Genomic DNA, 20,183 nt, shown 5'->3' on the forward strand with positions numbered 1-20,183 from the left:
ACCTCAAATCAATCGAAACAAAGGAGGATTTGTTTCTCCGCCAATCACAAAAGCGAAAGTTGTGTTTATTGTTCGCTATTTCTATTCTCCAATGAGGAATCTATTTTAATGTAATACAGTAACACTGACACTTCCACTCACCGTGTTTGGGCAGCCATGATTACAATACATCCGTACGTCTTACCGTCCTGTTTGTGATTCGAGTTTTCAAATAATCAACTACAAGGTTTTGGATATTAGGAAGTCTTGGAATCTCTGCTGACAGGAGTGAGGTGAAACTGAACGGATCGGTAGCCTATCGCCGTATACGTACGTCGTACAGTTGTTGAACGGTTACGTGACGACATACACTATCCCGGCCAGTCCCATTGAACTGACGGTGTCACCAATTATACATTAAGGTGAGACTTTGTTGCACACATTCTAAACACGTAATTCAGATGTTGAGTCAACCACACTATGAAAGCATTAGTCCATGGCCAAGCCATATCGTTATCACTGCCAATTTTTGGTGAAACAGGAACAATGCTATAATAACGATATTTATAGATTTTTTAATGAACACAACGTCGTCATTTTAAAACATAACCTTCACCGGGTGGAGTCCTTCAAAAGTTCTCTTGCAACTTTAAAAAACAAACAATTTGTACTTGTTTCAAGTTGTATGATCGTGCTAAAGCCTTTTTTGTTTTCAATTTAAATCGGACACACCTTTGCAGTGGTCAGGTGACCGTGTCAAGCTTCTTGAATTACGCATTGGCCTATGCGTAACGTTATACCTGTACAGGTTTTCTCCAAGACAGTTACATAGGTCGGTATATTTTCGGCCAATGTCCCCATGGATGCTAAACATCCAAAGCAAACATTTCAAGACCCGGGTTTTGAGAAATACTCGAACTCTCAAATATATTTTTCATGCTTAAAAGAGTGTGATGCAGATAAACTAAGCTAAAAACCACATATACTTGTCGGTGACTTTTATCCTGGACTTTTCTCGAGGCATGTCTGGACAAAAACAGTGAAGTGTGAAAAAAAATCGAGACAAAATACGTCTGCGTAATGAGATTTGAATTCGAATATTTTAATGTATTATAATGACCTATTTTTAAAGAATTCACCTGCACTGACCAGTAGTACCTGAAAGAGGGTTGTTAGATTTCCATTACAATCGATCGATGTAGGTGCATGGTTGCAGACATGAATAAGTGATGGTGTTCTGTCACACGCAACACAAAGTACTGTACATGTACATCGTAATGATAGTGCCACGTCTTACACACACCTAGGTATCGATGTAGGACTCTACAGTAGATATCTGTGTTAATACATAAAGTGTAATTTTTCACCATGCTGGGTGAGGTGTGCTGGTAGCAATACAAAGAAAAGAATTTTGCAGGTAAATTAGACACCCGTAGGTTTGGACCGTTGCCATTAAATATTTGGATCGATTTTGTTTTATGTTATTGTTAAGTGACGAATCACTCCAGGACTCCCGTAGGCAATGAGTTCGCCACGCTGAGGTCATTCTAAAGTACTGAGTGCCACTTTTTTAACAAACGCTATTGAATTCTTGTACGTCGTCGTTGACTAAGCATTCCAAATATTTTCATTTGTCCCTTGACATTTTATTTTCTTCGCTTCATTTGCAATGAAAGGAGGATCTACCTGAGAACAACGCCTGCCTTTCAAAGAATTTACAGTCCATTGTTCGGCTAAGACAAAGCGTCAGCTGATAAAATACGTCGTGGCTCCAATCACCATAACTATAATATTTCGTGTAGCTTCTTTCCCATGAAGTCGTGTTCAATGTTATTTCGAACAACGACCTACATGCACATATTAACATAACAAAACATATTATTATCAACTAATCAGCCAACGCATTTTCAAAACATAAACCCCATGGCTAATACCAGATTCTTGTATTGTGTTATCTTACACGGGAAGTTTTTTTTATTCAGGACAAACTTTCTTTAGATGTCTTGATTGAAATTATTCCACGAGAAAGAGGAAACAAAATACTAGTATACAGACTTTTAAAGTAACGTGAAACGATTCTAGTGAGGAAATAGGTCCCCAGGAACTAATCAAGGTCCATGGAACATACATAAATGTAAAATTAAGGCAAATTTGGGGTACGAGTTATAACAAACTAAAAATACATCTAATTGTAAATAATATAGCTTAGTCAAAACAGAGCCTATGGCCAAATACTAATTTCCACAGCTAAATTTTAATTCTAATCCGAAATAGGCATTTTAAGATCCGTGTTGGATTAGGATTACGATCAACATTTAGCTGTTGAAACGGTTGTCATGGAGACCTATACAAAACAATAGCTATCTAATTCTTATGGCTTCACTGCAATCAGTAACAAGTGTACTCATCGGGATAGATATACTAATTTGCATAATATTTGCATAATTATGTCATTAAAATAAAATGTTGACAGTGTCCGTCAGCTTTTATATGCGAAGGATCCACAGAGTTGTCAAATTCTTAGCATGTTGTTGCTGCCCATTTTAATATTGTATTGTATTGTATGATTGTCATGAACTGTGTTGTGGTTTTTTATTCTCTTCTTGTGAAGGCTTAATAAATAAATAAATAAATAAATAATTTGCATGTGACGTTGTGAAATGGGAAATGTATAACCTGTGAAATTCCACAGTATGCCTATAAACTATTACTAATGTAATAATCTGGAATCGTTAAATACATCCATACTGCTTTTTGCTGGTCTAATCCTCATCAAATCGACACCTGCCAATCATTGCGTTATAAACGTATTCTGCACTCTCTAGATCTATCGATGTTGTAACTTTATTTGTAGGAGGGGTGGATCTTTACTGTTATAATATATGCACGTACGATTAGCTTGAGTTTACTGTTAAATATAGTAGTTTACGTCGACCTGAGTACTAGTATAATTTCGAAGCTTGTAAAACTCCTGCCAATGTTATTAGGGTTAAGATTGCTAGTTGCATAGTACTGGCTAACTGCTACTTGTGGGTTTATTGGTCTATAAAATACGTATCTCATCAAGTCAGTCAGTGACAGTGTATTGGTCGTGTATCTCATCAAATCAGTTGGTGACATTACATTACATTCTCTCATCACCAGTTTCATAATTGTGAAGGTGACGTACGGTATGAAGGAGAACCATTGACAAGTTCACACTTCAGTTCAAGGACTAATGAGCTTCGAATGCACATTTCATCCACAGACATTCAATGGTTCTCGCATTAGTAACTACCCTGTAAGTGGAGTAGAAGGGGGCTTGGACCACTGTAGAAAACACAATGGTCCGCGGAAGGAGTTATTCTTATGTTCAAGACCAACATTTTATATAGGTCTTCCAGGAAACTCTTCTTATCACCTAAATATTCCAAAAAATCACATGACAGTTTTGCATAGAAGAAAAACTATGCTAAACTTTTTTTAAATGTATATATTGTAGATGAAATAGATGTATTGCGCGACGTAAATCAAATTAGATGTAGGTACGATTTGGGTATCATTTGTTTGTGCATTTGCCTAAAAGTGTGTAGTGTTGAACACGTAGTTCACGACATATGAAGCGATAGTTGATCAATTTTTTTATCTATAAGATTTAATTAAAGATAAATGACTATAATCAGTTTTTTTCTCGGCGCTTTGATTTTGCCTCAGATGAAGAATACACGTATACATGTATATTTGTATTAATATGTGGTTAATGAGTACATTAGTCTCTGTTCGTTTACACATCATGCCATAGATGGGTCAAAAGTCCTAATATGTCTCTGTAGTCAGTTCTCTACTCCGTAACAATTGAATGCATACATTGAAAAGAAGGACATACATGGAAACCCATTTTCTTTGACCCTTCACGTCATTCACATTGTCAAACTTGGCAAGGTCCCCTCGGACAAACATGAGAATAAAGGCTGAGTGGTCTCGGCTATTGTGTAGTCGTGGAAAGTAGTGCATTCGCCAATTCATTCTCGTTCTATTCATTTGTATGTGAAAAGAGAAGTTGCTAGTAGCTATACAATGAGTGGGCCTTTTAATCACGGTGAATTCACGCGATTCATGAAGGTCGTTAAAACCCAAGGATGGTACAGCAGGAAACGGCTGCCCAAAACTAAAAGTCAAGAATTGGATATAAACTACCTGTTGCATAAAAAACAACAACGATCGGACGATATAAACCTACTGCCATATGTTTGCGGTATACATGAATGTATTAGTCACTTTAGTCTCACTGCAAATATATCCATATGCTGTGCAATGTGGTCTATTTCTAAAATCAATAGACTGATTTGGTTTAGTGTTCGTGCTAATGTGCCAGTACATTATCTTCACATGTTTCTAAACTAAATTCGAAAACACAACTTTGGCGTTTCAGGATCATCAATTATGATAATAATTAGAACAGTCCTGGGTGACGGAGATTTTTTTAGATGGAATACATTTCCAGATAAATTGACCTGTGCGTGACCTCCAGTATCTGTACGGTTTTGTAAAGGCGACGTCACATTTCTCATCGTCTCATGACCAACCAATGCTTTAGTATAATGGACGTTGAGGGACATGGTTACGGTCATGGTCATTAACTAATCTATGCTCACGGTCAGTTTCTTACTTTATATGCATTGGAAATCACATTTCCCTAAAGTTCAAATAGTATGGTCCATGTAATGGCCACTGTGAACCTAAGCTATTTTTCCAATCCGTCCCAAAGTTTATGTTGAATTATAATGGTATGTTTTCATGGCATTACCATGGTTACCGTGGGTATCAGCTGCAGTGATGCACGTAAAATATACTAGTAACTAATCCATAGAGTAGTCCATTCTTAAAATAAAATATTCTCACCTGGAATTTCGGTCTATATGCATCGTCCATTGGTATTCTTTTGTTCAGTTTACATTGTAATTTTATTTCACTTTCATCACCATGTGTACGAGTTTTTGAGAACAGGAGCACATTGGGAGGGATGCGGTAATAAAAATGAATGGTCGGATTATCACCTACTATTCGTAACAGAGATGTTTCAACAATTGATCGGATAAAGTCCTCGATCGTTAAATGACTGGGCGGAGATGAAAACAGTCTGAAGTGTCGATGGTTCAAACGTTGAATGATCAAAGACTTAAATCTCATCGCATTGAGATGTCAATTTCATTGCCTCTTCAAAGTTGATAACCATAATGCATTACCAGTTGTTGTTTTTTTGAAAGAGGAAGTTCATCGTGCACGCCCTATGAAGGGTTGTGTGTGTAATAATGTATGTTTCTAATTGTAAAGAGCAGTGAATTCATATATTTCAGACTCTAATTCTACCCCCCCCCTCCACCTCGATCGATCGATAATGTAATCATTCACACATGGTATATGCCATAACGCGAGTGTCTACTTTGAAAAAGGAAGAAGTGTTTGGTCGGTGTTAAAATATGAATACACAACGGAAACAGCATGATAAGACCACATGTTATCACATCTCTGACGAATGTTGAGAAAACAAGAAGTGATTAATTTCTTGTCATTGACTCGAAAACAAGCCTATGTAATAATGTATGACGAAGTTATTTGAGATGTTGGGAATTTATCAAAACCACTGATTCTGTGCGTTACTTGAGATGTTGAGAATTAAAACTCACTCTGATTCTTGGCGTTACTTGAGAGATGGGGAGATTAAAATTATGAAAACCATTCATTCTGGGAGTTGGCTTGAAAGTTTTCTAGCTGTTTAGGCGTTGGCTTAATTGAAGAAAGTTCACGTAACATTCAAAAACGCATGGTGATTCATAGATAATCAGAATAAGACGAGCCACACTGGTAAACCGTATCGTGTACACACAGGTGGCCAATCAATATTTAGTCATATGCAAATTTACCGTTATGTCTGAAACTTTAGTGTCTAACTTGCCCCGTGGCGTAATTCTTTGGATGCCTAACAACTTTGAGTCAACGCTAATCTGGTTTAGTCAAGCTCTCTGTCTGTGCGTAAGGCCTATAGTCTGTGAGATTCCACGCTTTTCTAAAATATCCGATCACCTTGGAGACAAAGGGAAGATTACTGAAACTACATAGAGTTACGTAATAACATGTTACTCACATTGTACTACAATCTACTGTACAATCCTAAATCTATAATTTCACCAAACTGTTTTGTTGTACTTCAAAGGGAACAAAGACTAGAAAATATTCAAGTGCGCATGTACAAATTAATCTTGTAATCACTTCGAGCCCCACCCATGCAACGTTTTCTTTTCTATTTTGGGTACTATCTCCTTTGTAATGGGGTATTTACTTCTTATATGTCACACACTAAATGGATTGTATTCAATAATTGCCAACGCTGATATATTAAACTGAATTATGGAATCGAAATATCACGACTGAAACCATTTAACAGCAACATCATCACATACGATTATAGATTACATCTACCATAACCATCACCACTACCCACGGCCAGCACTATAACCGCCGCCACCATCATCGTCACCCCCCCCCACCACCACCACCACCACCACCACCACCATCACTATCATCATCATCATCATCATCATCATCATCATCATCATCATCATCATCATCATCATCACAGCCACCACCACAACACCCACCACCACCATTACTACCACCACCACCGCCTACACAAACATCGTCACCATCTTCGTCATCAAATAAAACAACAAACAAAGAACATCAAACAATACTTTACCCATGTTCAGATCTATAAATATGTTGACACATTTTATTCACGCGAGAACTACGTCTGACACGATGTAGGAATAAATGAGATGAAGCACATACGGGTCTTTCAGTCTAGATATGGCGTCTTCTAGTATTTCTTAATAACAAATAATATGATTTAGAATGTATCTGTTTCAAATGATAGTAAATGTGAATGCTTTAGGTCGTGTTTTTCTACGTTCGTCATTTTCTGAAACCAGAGAATATTTTAGCATTGACATGACAACAAAAATTGAGGCTACATCGTACATGGTTCACCGTTGACGTAAGGAAGACGCCTGTAGTTGACGGTGATGACACTGTCCGTCATAAGCACATAGTCTACATAGACTGTCTATGGCACAACCACAGACAAGTTTCTTACTTGTTGACTTTGGATCTTGTTGATCGCTAAATTCGAAAGCCAACGGCAAGATCATCTTGTCTGAGTGAGCTACTGCACCTCAATGTTCAATAGAGCGGAATTCCGTGTATCCGGTCTTTGTGAATCACCATCACCATCTACCTACGTTATGTGTAACTCTAAATCTGACTTTATTAAGATAATACCAAGCTCGAGAAACTAGTAACTTATAATGAGCCTTAGACAAATTGAAATTGTACGGTATACTATGCTATACATATGGCACTAACAATACAATGGTTGTGGAACATATCCCAACCAAGTGACACATGTTGATTGATGGTGTACAAGAATTCACAGGTCAGAAAGTCACGGTTCTCTGGTTCTCGTATCCAATGGAACAATTTGGATACTGGAATACCTAAGAACGTATATGTATTTGGTTTTCTCCCACTTCATCCGAGTAGATTTCAATAACAAACAAAATCAGTACATGATGAGTGGCCTTCTTAAATAGGCAGTAATTGTGAATGAGTTTAAAATACACATGATAAAACCTTTGAATATAATGGCAACCGACGTACATTCCTATTACTGATGGCATACAAAATATATAGGGCACTTCATCGTCTGTAAACTTGAACACAATTTTCGGGTTTTCCGTAACTTTTCGGCATATTTTCGGTTTATTTTAGGTGCTAACCATAGATATGGCCATTCTTAACGAATTTGCCTCAAAATCGTGTATAAAAAGCAGCTAAATTCTAAAACATTTCCTGACAATTGAACCGGTGAACATTGTATCACGTACAGTTCCGATCTGGTTGTTAAGGTTTTAGTACGCCAGTCAAATTAGAACACTGACAAACAACATATTTGTCAATGTGACCCCTGTACAACAATGCCCATCAAACTAAGTGAGTTTTATGTGATTGTGGTGCGGTGTATTGCCGGGCCATAGTTAGTTTTATTGAAAAAATCAACACACACTAAATGAAGGCATAGAGTGTCTGGTATGATTCCAATTGGAATCTCGCCTCCGCCCTTCCAGTTCATCTGTTTTGACCTTTCAACGAGTGAGAATCTGCAGGTATAAATATCGTTTAATCTTGTATCAGTTAAACGACTGAATGAGTACCCAATCAAAACAAGTGTTTCATTTGTATTTAGGATATTACACAAGATGTTTTAATGATTCATATTACAATCTCAACTTTAAACATAAACATGAAAATTGCCAATGACTTTATAATGTTTATAGCCTAGGCCATGTTACTTATCTCATAAGACTATACAAGGAAAGGAATTTAATTCTCTACGTTAACTTGTACAGTTTTACCATCGGGGTCACAAGTTCAAAGGTCAAAGGTTACATATGACACAAACAAAAACACCATCTGTAATAACCATGTTATTTTAGTTTATTAAATAGTTCATATTTCTACTCTCCTTTTTTCCGACATGGCAATCTTACCCTGTTGACTATATTATTATGCCACCTCGTTTATCAATATTCCACTAAATGTACAGGTGATAGAGATTTCGACACAAAGGTGTAAAGAAACACTCCCATTACTAAGGCTTGTAACAGGCTATTAACAAATTTTAATGGCTACTTTGGTCGTACTTGCTAAAATTTTCTCAACTATGATAATAGTGCATACACAATTATTTCCATTCTGAATAAGTAAATAAATGGAATAAAAAACACGTTTGACAAAAGAACCAGTTTGAAAAGTGGTCGCAGTAGCACGTCGCTATGAATATTAAAAAGAACTACGGTAAAAATATCCAGTATTTTATATGCTATTTTTAAATTCGTCGTAGTTGTTGGCGGTATACAATATGTAACCTGCGTGACAGTGGCATTAAGTCAACACTGTTGCCCTACCACGCCTCCCAATATTGCCGAATTCTTTGATCCCTGGATCTTGTAGTTTTTTTGAAAATAAGGTAAATATCATTTATTGCCATGAACCACCTTTCATGTATATCAACGTATGTATTGGTGTCAATCACTATCATGTCAAATTTATTTTCCCGAAACCGATACGTCTGTCGATGGCTGTTGGGGCTTTTAATTATAGATTTATGACCTTATTATTCCATAGGCATCCAATTAGATAATTGATATTCATTTTATAGTATGGAAATTCAAGATAACTATTCGTTCAAATGCATCCAAGCCTTTAAAAATATATAGCTAAGGACATCTGGTGACAGCAGTATTGAAATGTCCTTTCGGGGGTGAGATATTGATTCGGTGACTGCTGTATGTGGTATATCATCCAAGGCTGTTGTGGTATTGTTATAAAATACCGTACTGCGAACGGGGTCACTCGGAGTTATTTTATGGTAACATGTTTTTATTCTGTACGTTAAAACATGATAACGTTCTATATTTCAATGTGTCATCAACGTAATCATAAAGAACGATGGTGGAAAAGGGGGGATAAATGTAGCCTAGCGGAACTAAAGAGGAGAATATAACAACATTCTACATGTGTTTTAAATAGTCTACTTTTCATTATTACAGATAATATCATTGCAATGCAAATTCTGGCATAAGAATTCATACAAATTGAAAACATGCCTTGATTGTACGTCGGTACATGTGCGACATGTTTCTGATTATTGATGTATGCTAGTCACAGACTGCACGTACTGACCACATAAAACAAACACGGTTGTCATGACAGTATGTTAGAATAAACATAACGTATACGTGGATGAGGGCGAGGGGTGATAATTTTTTTATCACGACAAATTGATTATAAAGTCACTCTATGTGACCTCATATATATGAATTGTATGTTCCCAAGGGAGTTGAGGAAGTAAAAAGGGCCGGTGTGTCGTTATAGGTTCGTACCGGGGGTAATAATGATAACAATAATCATTATAAAGCGCTTTGAACACTGTGTGAAAGCACTGTATAAAAAGTCATATTATTATATTATATGCACACCATATACTGGTGACTACCATTTGTATTATTTCAAGGTTGGTGTGCATTTTACAATACGTTTAGTGATGGTGTCATCTATCAAATCAAACACGTGACTTATTGTTAAATGCTCACACATTGTGTCCAACTTGAACATTTACTAACTAGCGTCGATAAACAACTTCCGAACTGCCAAGTCGATCCCTCCTTGCAATTGGGCTAACGTCGTTAATTCTCACGGTTGAGTATATGGTTCCAAACTTATATTAATGTGGGGAGAGAATAACTAAACGTTGGGTCGCAGTTTTCATGACCCCCCCTCCCCCTTCCTGTAGTTTGCAAACTTCTTATTTCTGCTGCTACCGACTGTGAAGTGGTTTAAGTGGCAGTCTTGTTTGGATGTAGTGCTACAGTCGAGGGTGTGAGATAACATTTTTGTAGATCAGCAAAGACATTAAAGTTGACGAAACCAATAATTATAACACGGTTTGTGCACATGAACACTGAACTATTCATCGACAACAATCCCATATTTATGTTCATGCCATTCACCTGTCAGTTGACATACTTTGAATACTTCCTTATTTAACCTGTATCACCTATAGCAATTGTCATACCACATGTCATCCATCTTACATGTTGAAAGTTATGTAGGTGATACACGAGATAAACAATCGTGGAGCAGTGTTCCGAGCTTTCCATGATTGAACATATGGACTACTGAGAATATGAAGACATATAAATGAGATTAAAATGGCATAGAATATGATATCATATATTAATGATATAATAAGATGAAGCAATCGTTTACAGCTTTTAGCAATTTGTGTGTGTTTATATAAAGTCTGTGTTAACACATTAGCACATGGCTTAAAACGCGATCGAATACGAGAGGTTTTCCGGATAGTTATCAAAACTCCGAACACCATCAGTTTGCGCCATATCATAACGAAGCGAGCTAAAAGCAGTGGAGTCACGTGTGGTTTATTATATAATACGTAAAAGCAATTTGCATACATCCTTATACACATTTTATTATTACACATTTATTTATTGTTATATACACAATTGTATGTAACCATAGCCCCTCGACCACAGGGTGGAGGGTCTATGATGTAACATAAACATTATAGCAATATTTGCCCGTTACGCAAATCAATATGTGTGTTATATATCCTGAATTAAGCATATCTCGACTGGGATATCGCTTTTTATGTTGAATACTGTAACTGTTACAACTATTGCGACAACATCATGTTCATTGTTTCATCTCCATATTCTTTCAGATCTATCTCAATCTAAACTCTGGTGGAAAGTCTGTGACGTCATAATGTCCAAGTACTCGGGACGTACAGTTGATGTTGCTGGTGGTGGTGGTCATTCTGATGCCGGTATTGTGGCTGGTGACGAGTCTTGGTCCGCGGCTTTTTTAAAGAAATTCACACATAAAGGCAGTCTTAGGTTGTATGCTGTACAGGTGAGAAATTCACACATCTCGTCTTTAGCTTATTTCAATGACCTTTTATGATGAACGCGCGCGTCTGTCTGTCTGTCTGTCTGTCTGTCTGTCTGTCTGTCTGTCTGTCTGTCTGTCTGTCTGTCTGTCTGTCTCTGTCTGTCTGTCTGTCTGTATGTCCTTCAGTCTGTATGTCTGTCTGGTTGTGCACGTGAATGGTACATGTATGGATGCAATGTATGTATGTATGTATGTATGTATGTATGTATGTATGTATGTATGTATGTATGTATGTATGTATGTATGTGTGTGTGTGTGTGTGTGTGTGTGTGTGTGTATGTATGTATGTATGTATGTATGTAATTATGTATGTATGTATGTATGTATGTATGTATGTATGTATGTATGTATGTATGTATGTATGTATGTATGTATGTATGCATGCATGCATGCGCAAGCACGCACGCATACTTGAATTCTATATTTTAAGTTTATTTATCTAAATTTCCGAACATTTAAATATGTAGCCACGTACCTCGTTCTCCACTTTTATGTGTAAAATTGACAAATACTTAAGTGGGAACATTAATTTTTCTTTCTTTCCTACATCAGGCTGACGCTGACGCCAATGGGATTAGTGCGCCATCGTATCGAACACTATCTGATGACACACCAGTAAATAACCAGAAGAAAGATGAAGGCCAGGTGAACGGTTTTGCTGAAGATGGTGAAAAGAACTTGAAAGGAAAGTACAGGAAAAGAAAGGAAATTGATAATGAGAAAAAGAAGGCAAAGGAACAAGAAAAAGCGGAAAAAGAAAAGGCAAAGGAGAAAGAGAAAGCAGAAAGAGAAAAAGCCAAGGAGGAGCGGGAGAAATTAAAACAGGAACAGAAACAGAGAAAGAAAGATAAGTACTCCCATGCATCCAGCAGCTCACAAATTGTGAAAAAGAAGAAAAGAAAAGAAGAGAAGGAGAAAGAAAGACAAAAGAAAGCAGTCCCTGTTCCAGTTGTCGATGTTAGTAAGGACGCTGAGTTGGAACCAGAAATGACAGAGGTGCCAGCACCGGAACCAGAAATAAAGGAGACGCCAGCACCTGTTGTTGAAACTACAAAAGATGAATCGATCGTAGATGTACCTGAGGAGGAGGGGGATGGTGAAAGTGAAGTGATGGAAGTTACTGAGGTCACGTCACAGAAAGAAGAAGTAAGGGAGGAAGAGGACACTAAAACCGACGTTTGTGAAACTCCGGTGAACGTCCCGGTGTCTGTGTTGGCTGAAGAGGAAGTGAAAGGAGTAGAGGAAAAAGAAACAAAGGAAATAATAGAAGAGGAAGTCACACAAGAAGAAGTAGAAGAAGTGACTATACCAAAGATGGAACAAGAAGAATCACATGATATAGATGAACCTGATACTGCGCCACCATCGGCCACATTTCAAACCCCAGAGAGGGAGAGAAGCATCATGTCGGGAAATACTAAAAAAGTTATCATAATTGAACGGAACGATAGTATTATTGTCCCCCGGGAAGAAGTCGTCCAGGTGCAAAAAGAGGTAGAACAGGAACCCGAGGAAGTCAAAGTTGAAGCGGTTGAGCCAGAACCCAAGGAGGTCAAAGTTGAAGAGGTTGAACCAGAACCCAAGGAGGTCAAAGTTGAAGAAGTAGAACCAAAAGTTGAAGAGAAAGTAGAAATTATTGAAGAAAAAGATGAGGTTGAACCCCTCTATGCTGTCGTCAACAAAAAGAAGAAAACGTCGGAGGAACAAGAAGAGGTCGTCAACACGTCTTTTGTAAGACCAGAAATGATGAAGATGGAATTGCCGGATGACAGCGAGCTGGAAGAGTCGAAAGAAAATCGTGCACATATCGAAGTACAGGTTGAAATCCAGAAAAGTGAAGACGTAGTAGAATATGCAACAGTGAAGAAAGATAGGAAGACTAATGTTACTACTGTTGATGCTGCACCAAACAGGAACGGACATGCCACACCTCCACCAGTAGTGCGCCCTCATTCGGAGGTAATAGTCACAGAGCAAGTGGCACGACAAGTAGAAGAACAAAGAGGTGGCAGTGTAGCGAGCCGTGCGTCGAGTTCAGCAGGCGTTCCCCGCGCCATGATACAAGGAAAGTCGTGGGCAGGGTCAAGTAAAGCTTCGACCGAACAAGTTCTACAGAATGCTAACGGTACAGCTAAACCTAACCGGAAACCAACGAGTAAAGCAGAGCTTATTTTTGAGCTTGGTAGTCGAGGAAATCGCCCGGGAAAACTCCGACGACCTCACGGCATAGCCGTCACGGCAAAGGGTGATATACTCGTCTGCGATTCCGGGAATCACAGAGTTCAGATTTTCGGATGGGATTGCAAGTACAAGACGAAGTGGAGTCCAGATACCATTCGGAGAAGAATATTTTCACGAGATCGTTTTGATCCAGGCGACATAGCAATCACTCCGGACAACAAACATTTCATCGTGACCGACTTTGCCACAGAACGTATTTACAAAGTATCCCTGGAGACACTACGAGCCAAAGAATTCGGAGCGCCTGGCTTGAAAGGTCCGTGGGGAGTTGCTGTGAATAGCCAAGGTTATATTTACGTCGCCTATTGCATTTCCAACTGCATCGTCTGCTTTGATGAGAGGGGGACATTCGTCCATAAAATTGGCCAAAAGGGTGTCGGACCAGGCGAATTCGGTTACCCATGTTATCTCACAATAAATAAACGCGACGCTCTCATCGTAGCCGAATACCACAATCGTCGTGTTCAGATTTTGAATCCCGATGGTAAGTTTATGTTCCAGATCGGCAGTTCCGAACATTTCCGTGAGATCAGCGGAGTGAGCGTCGACGGAGATAACAACGTCTTCGTTGCGGATTATAGGTGCCATCGTATTCTCATGTACGGAAATAACGGTGCTTTTAAAATGTGCATCGGTGATACCGAAGATAGGCTTGATCGACCCGAAGGCATGGCGATGTCACACGAAGGCTACCTCGTCGTTTCCGACAGCGGTAACGATAACGTCAAGATTTTCCGGCATTGGGATGTACGTCATCTACTGGACGCCATGTACTAGTTGGGAAACTGACAAAACAACAAACATGAGTACTGTTCGTCAAAGACAGCCAAAATTCTTGAAACTTTGAACGATATTGAAAATTCATTTATTGAGAATTTGAACAGTGTGCCATGATATATACCGCGAAGCATTATTAACAAAATGATATATGCATGTAAAATATGGACATATGTATAATGATAAATATGAACACCAAATATGGTATTGCAGAGAAACAATACCAGGTCATCCACGTGTATCTGTATTTTCATATGAAATTATGGTGTATGTAATGTTTTTAATGTTTTCAATATTTCTAGATCCTGTCAGAGAGAAAGTGTACTGACACTGAATATAATGCCATACCGTGAACAGCTACAATGTTCGTGTCTAGTATCTAGTTATTCTGTTTTAATTTTAACGTTCGACCCGTCTATTCTGACATCACACTTAGTCTTCTCTGCGCACACGACCAATCGTTGAACAATATTCAAACGATGTTAAAGCATGATATTACACAGTCCCGGGGCTATAGCTAATCATAACACTGTGGATAAAATGGTATCATCATAAAAAAACCCCGAAAATATCAAACATTACTGTCCTTTTGCGGAAATATTATCATAAATATTAACTTATAAATTTTAATTATTATATAATTTAAAACGTACATGTCATGTAGTCGACATTTTGAAGCCAGACATCCATTAGCTTTGTTACTTATATATACTTGATGCACGTATGGATAGAAAGAGCGACAGATGTCGTGGAATGATATCATTGATAATTGCCTTGGCAACGGGGCGTTAATCTGGAATCAAGCTGCCTCGCTATATCATTTCAATAAGCGGATTTTGAGTCACGCATTCGTCTAAATGTGTCGGGCACTGAAATACTTTCATTAGAAATGATGCTGGTACAGTATTTTCTATTTCAGTTGCATAAATTTGCAAGTGATAGTTTGATTTTTGTTCCCAGCAATCTTTATAAAATATCGCAGAATCTAGCTGCAAAATGTGGATGTTTGTTGCGTTTGATACTTTCTTTAGAACATGAAAGTTTGGATTCAAGGGCAGGCAAAATCAAAGAAGATAATGTTTTCGTCAAAAAAAGACACGGCGTCAGGTTTTATTTCTTGAATCGTCTGACTAGCTTGAAAAGGTGTAGTGTTTGAGAGAAATCCTCCAAAGGGCATACCTACACAAGCGAGCTATTCATCAGCCTTGGCACTATTAAACCAGACACACTATGTACTAGTACCAAAGAATTCACAATCCACATGTCAATTTTCCGGCTTAGAAACGTCGCCTTCTTTATTTCAGACTCCTTTTCGGTGTACAAGAAGTGAAAAGTGTCTAACAACACGATAATACTTCGCCCTTTTTGTGCTTTGTTCATACTTCCGGAACACCCCTAGCCAGGTACGAGGACGTGTCGACAGAAGCCCGAACTCACAATACTAAATAATCATCAGCCTATAGGAAAAACATATGGTCTGAACTATCTGCACTTGCATGTCAATTTACACATCTAAGTATCTTTGAAAAGTTGACTGTACAACGCATTTGTGTTTACTCTAAGCACATTTCAGTCGAAGCCATATTGTCAGTGTCAATAAAATACACACATTTTTATTGGACTTTCCCTTCATAGCAATACCCATATAGTAAAAGAACAGTGGGCCTTTCACTAATCAAATTATTTTACTACAGATTTACATTTTATGAAAGGATTTGTCAAAATAAATGAGAAGTGTTAATATACCCTCTTTAACAGTGCCGATCATAAACTGCGTATTATAGCTGTAACGCCAATGTGCTCGTCAATCATCTTCACATAAAATTCAACTGTTATAATACTTTACCGTTGAAACATGAATTTTTCAACCTTTACCTTGAGCAAAATTTGAATTCTCAACGTCCTAACTTAACCATTCTCATGACCAAAATCTCGTCATGACCTTTATCATTTATCGAGAAGTCGTAACCATAGTCCATACTGGCAATACAATTTTGTCGATAATCAGCGGCTATAAGTAAGTTTGCCATAATAATTATCTGGTCTTCTATCACAGTTTGTCGTTCTAAGAAAAGAAATCTCAAAAACCAAGGGTTATCAATAATTAAAAAAAACGTGCGTGGAAAAAATAATAATTTGAAATTTAAAAAAGTCAACGTTGTCCCAACGTTCAAAATTTATTTACGAACATACATGACGAAAATAAATATCAGTGACTGGCTGTCGACGGTCTAGGTTATGTGATACTGTATACAGAATACACAGTAATACGAACTTTAAACTTTTAACTCTCGGTCAGCTTATCTCTCATCATTGCTTTATTATTTACACGATGACCCTTGACCTCACACCACTATATAAAAGTGTTTTGAGACGTGGCATATTGTTGAGACCTCAATGCTGTACATTGCGAAGACCCAAAACATAAATAAATTAACCCTTTCTTTGATCTCGCTCTATTTAATATTATTTACCATACTCATAATTTCATGTGTATTTATATTAACTGTGTATTAATTTTGATGTTATTTACTTTAATTTGATAGTATTAATTTAGTTTAGTCATTACTTGTTGGTTGCAGTCCTAAAGAGTACTATAGTAGTTTTAGAACAAAATATAGATAAATGTATACACAGATATTATTATTATAAACCATATTTTGCGTGAAGAAAATAAATACCTTTTATGTAAAGTGACAGTCTGTCTCGTGAACTTTTGTGCACCCTTAACGTATCGTCAATGCACCCTCTCTGCACCCCTAACTTATCATAAATACTGATATATAGTATATAATCCTATACTTATAACCCGGACTTATAAAAAAAAACTGGACTATTTTGTCAAAGTACTTTGAATTTCTAAAGGTATGTGCCCTATATAAAGAGGATTATGGCTAATCTATGCAAATGCGGGAAATTCAAACTGCTGTACAGAGCACTTGCTTCTGGGTCTTGTTTTCAGCATTTTTTCTGTGCTCCGAGAAACACACGGGTCATGTATCATATTCAAATTGTTTGTGAATGTCGTAGGATGGTAACTTGATACACAAATTAGTTGAAAATCAGTCTGTTTGTTTCATAGAATGAAAAAACCTTTCCAAATGAGACAAATTCCCCTGCAAACAGCTGCTTAGATTGTGTGTCATTCAGGATTATTCAAATATGCGGCATTTGCATGTGAAAAACCCAGATATAGGGAATGTTTATATTTTGGTGATTACTTGCCAGTGAGTCATCACAAGTTCTCCACCTCTAAACATACAGTCAGTCATATGCAAAATAGGGTCCCAGGCGCCGCCAGTTGTATGTTTAAGCTTGGTACGGTGTTGCTTAATCCAACGTTGGTGGTGCTCTTTAAACTGTCGGCGCATGAAGGGTAGGCCTACATGTATACATACATGTACTATAAAGAGGAAATAGTTTGGACCGGGGGTTTGGAATACTAGTGTTGCTCTATCGGTCCTCTCTATGCATATACAAACATCCACACTCATCGTAGCTCATTTTTAAGTTTGTACGTTGTCAGTATCAAACCAGTCAATGTCATGTAAATATGAAGTCAAGTCGTGCAAGATAGAGGGTTGGGTTAGGTTATTACAATATATATTTATAGGTGCGATGTTTTATTACATTAAGACCTAACCGATGTTATAATCCCAAAAATGATAAAATTAATGCTGCACATACCATAGCTTCTGTCAGACATGCACACATTGCGATGTACTGAACTTGTTAGAATAGGTGTTCGATCTAAACACATAACTGGTATGGAGTAAAGTTATCAAAATAAATAAATTCAATGTTATAACCCTTCCCTATATACATTTCCAATTCGAATACACACAGATCACAACTTAATTTAATAAATACTCTTACAAACACCGTGCTTCTTTTTTCAGACATTTTTTAATTCCATAAATTTACAATAATAATAGTACACACATTTGAATGTAAAAAACTACCCTAGAATTGTAATGCTTGAATACATAAGTAGTTTCAAGCTAACAATGTTCTGAGTACAGTAAATTCTATTTCAACAATAGTCACGTTAAGGATTGCAAGACATTTTTGTGTATTGAGAACACGTGGTCTGGTATAATCCCATTTGTTCATCCCTTCCGGAAATTTAGTAATCATATGTCTGTGTAGACACTACTTTGAATGAACTAGAGATTGATACATATTAATCAAACTCAGCAAAATAGTAAAAATGGGCTTTACAGGAACCTATCACAAATTATAGTGCGTACTAACTGTTACGTTGTTCTTTTCTTATTCCATTCTAATCACACATCATAGATGTCCTACACTTTCAATCTCAGTACTGTTTGGCTTTATTTAAAGAAGGGTTACTCCTGAAACATGTTATATATCACTTTATTGGACTGAGTACATTTTAACCCAACAAGTTTTTTTTACAACTCTGTACATGTCTTAGTTTGTTCAAGTTCATATCAGACAGTTTGCATGATAAATCCTATAGGGGTGGGGTTGGGCTATTTTTGATCAAGTTTTGGTTAAAATATGGAGGTTTTCCATCGACCAAAAAAATCAGTCTAATAAAACCAATTTTGTCTGTGTAGAATGAACCCACCTTTATTGTATTACATGCTGTACTTAGGTAGTTTGTGAGATACGCCGTGATGGGGCGCCATCACACATTGGTTAACCCCTCCCACGTCGGGTGCGAGGAGGCCGGTGAGGGCGGAACAACACGACACGGCGTATTTTACAGTGTAGTACATAGGCACTTTAGAAATTCGTACTTATTATACTTGAAATGCGTGACCTCATAACATCTATCAAATATGTATTAAACTACATGTAATGTTTAATTGTACATATATACACACAGAATGAAAATACGTATGTAACTTTACAAACCTATTTATATGAAACTTTACTCCTAAGACTGTAAATCATGGGAATATTTATGATGTAATATCTTTCTATGAGGGAAGGAGCAACTACTTTTGAAAAAAGGGAAAAAATAATATTATGTGAAACTATTGATTTAACGACATTTTGACTTATCAATGAATCGTAACGTCCGTGCCATCACTCCCTATATCATGATGTGGGAAGAGAATGTATATCGAAGCCCGCCCCCTTCCGGTCGGAAGATGATTCAAATATACCATCTAGTAAACTATCATTTTGAAAAATCTAAAATTCTTCAGTACAAAAGTGGATCGAATTATGGTACAGTCTCTGACTGGAGTGCACAAACAACGATCTCTTGTTTACAAACGTGTTTTGATATTTGTTACAAGAGACTGGACATACAGTTATAGATGAGGGCGATGTTTTTAAAAGTGGATGGCCATATCAGATTTTAAATGTGGATTGTTCATTTTCCTGAAAACCTTACCATGTTACAGTGAACCACTAAGGAACCTCTAAGTAAATTAATGGTAACTTGGACATTAAATGAGATCAGTGCTTTTGTTTAATTCACGGTCACTTATCAGTACTGACTTCGGCGGAAGTAACATATATATGTATATGAGGCTTTTAGATAACTTCTATAAACGTATTGTCGACTAATTCTATATTGTTGGCTTTCAAGTCTCATACGTCACAGTGACGTCAGATCGATGCTGACGCGGTACTTG

General features: G+C 37.3%; 1 protein-coding gene across 2 annotated transcripts; it reads left to right on the forward strand.

Annotated features, from left to right (window-relative positions):
- The first annotated feature begins 157 nt into the window (after nt 1-157).
- Nucleotides 158-17,154, forward strand: LOC144444486 (uncharacterized). 2 transcript variants are annotated; one of them, XM_078133917.1, is made up of 3 exons: nt 158-401; nt 11,321-11,511; nt 12,103-17,154. In XM_078133917.1, the coding sequence occupies exons 2-3, from the start codon at nt 11,365-11,367 to the stop codon at nt 14,566-14,568; spliced, it is 2,613 nt and encodes an 870-aa protein (XP_077990043.1). In that variant the 5' UTR covers nt 158-401; nt 11,321-11,364; the 3' UTR covers nt 14,569-17,154. The 2 variants fall into 2 exon arrangements, with proteins under 2 accessions (XP_077990043.1, XP_077990044.1); XM_078133918.1 differs by lacking the exon at nt 158-401 and adding an exon at nt 8,982-9,043.
- Nucleotides 17,155-20,183: the final 3,029 nt, after the last annotated feature.

Source organism: Glandiceps talaboti, chromosome 13 (assembly GCF_964340395.1).
Source record: "Glandiceps talaboti chromosome 13, keGlaTala1.1, whole genome shotgun sequence".
NCBI classification, from domain to species: Eukaryota; Metazoa; Hemichordata; class Enteropneusta; family Spengelidae; genus Glandiceps; species Glandiceps talaboti.

Excerpts from the sequence above, each read along its gene's own strand:
- LOC144444486 (XM_078133917.1), top strand. The coding sequence starts at position 11,365 with ATGTCCAAGTACTCGGGACGTACAGTTGATGTTGCTGGTGGTGGTGGT. Across the intron at positions 11,512-12,102 it reads TTAGGTTGTATGCTGTACAG|GCTGACGCTGACGCCAATGG; the intron begins GTGAGAAATTCA and ends TTCCTACATCAG.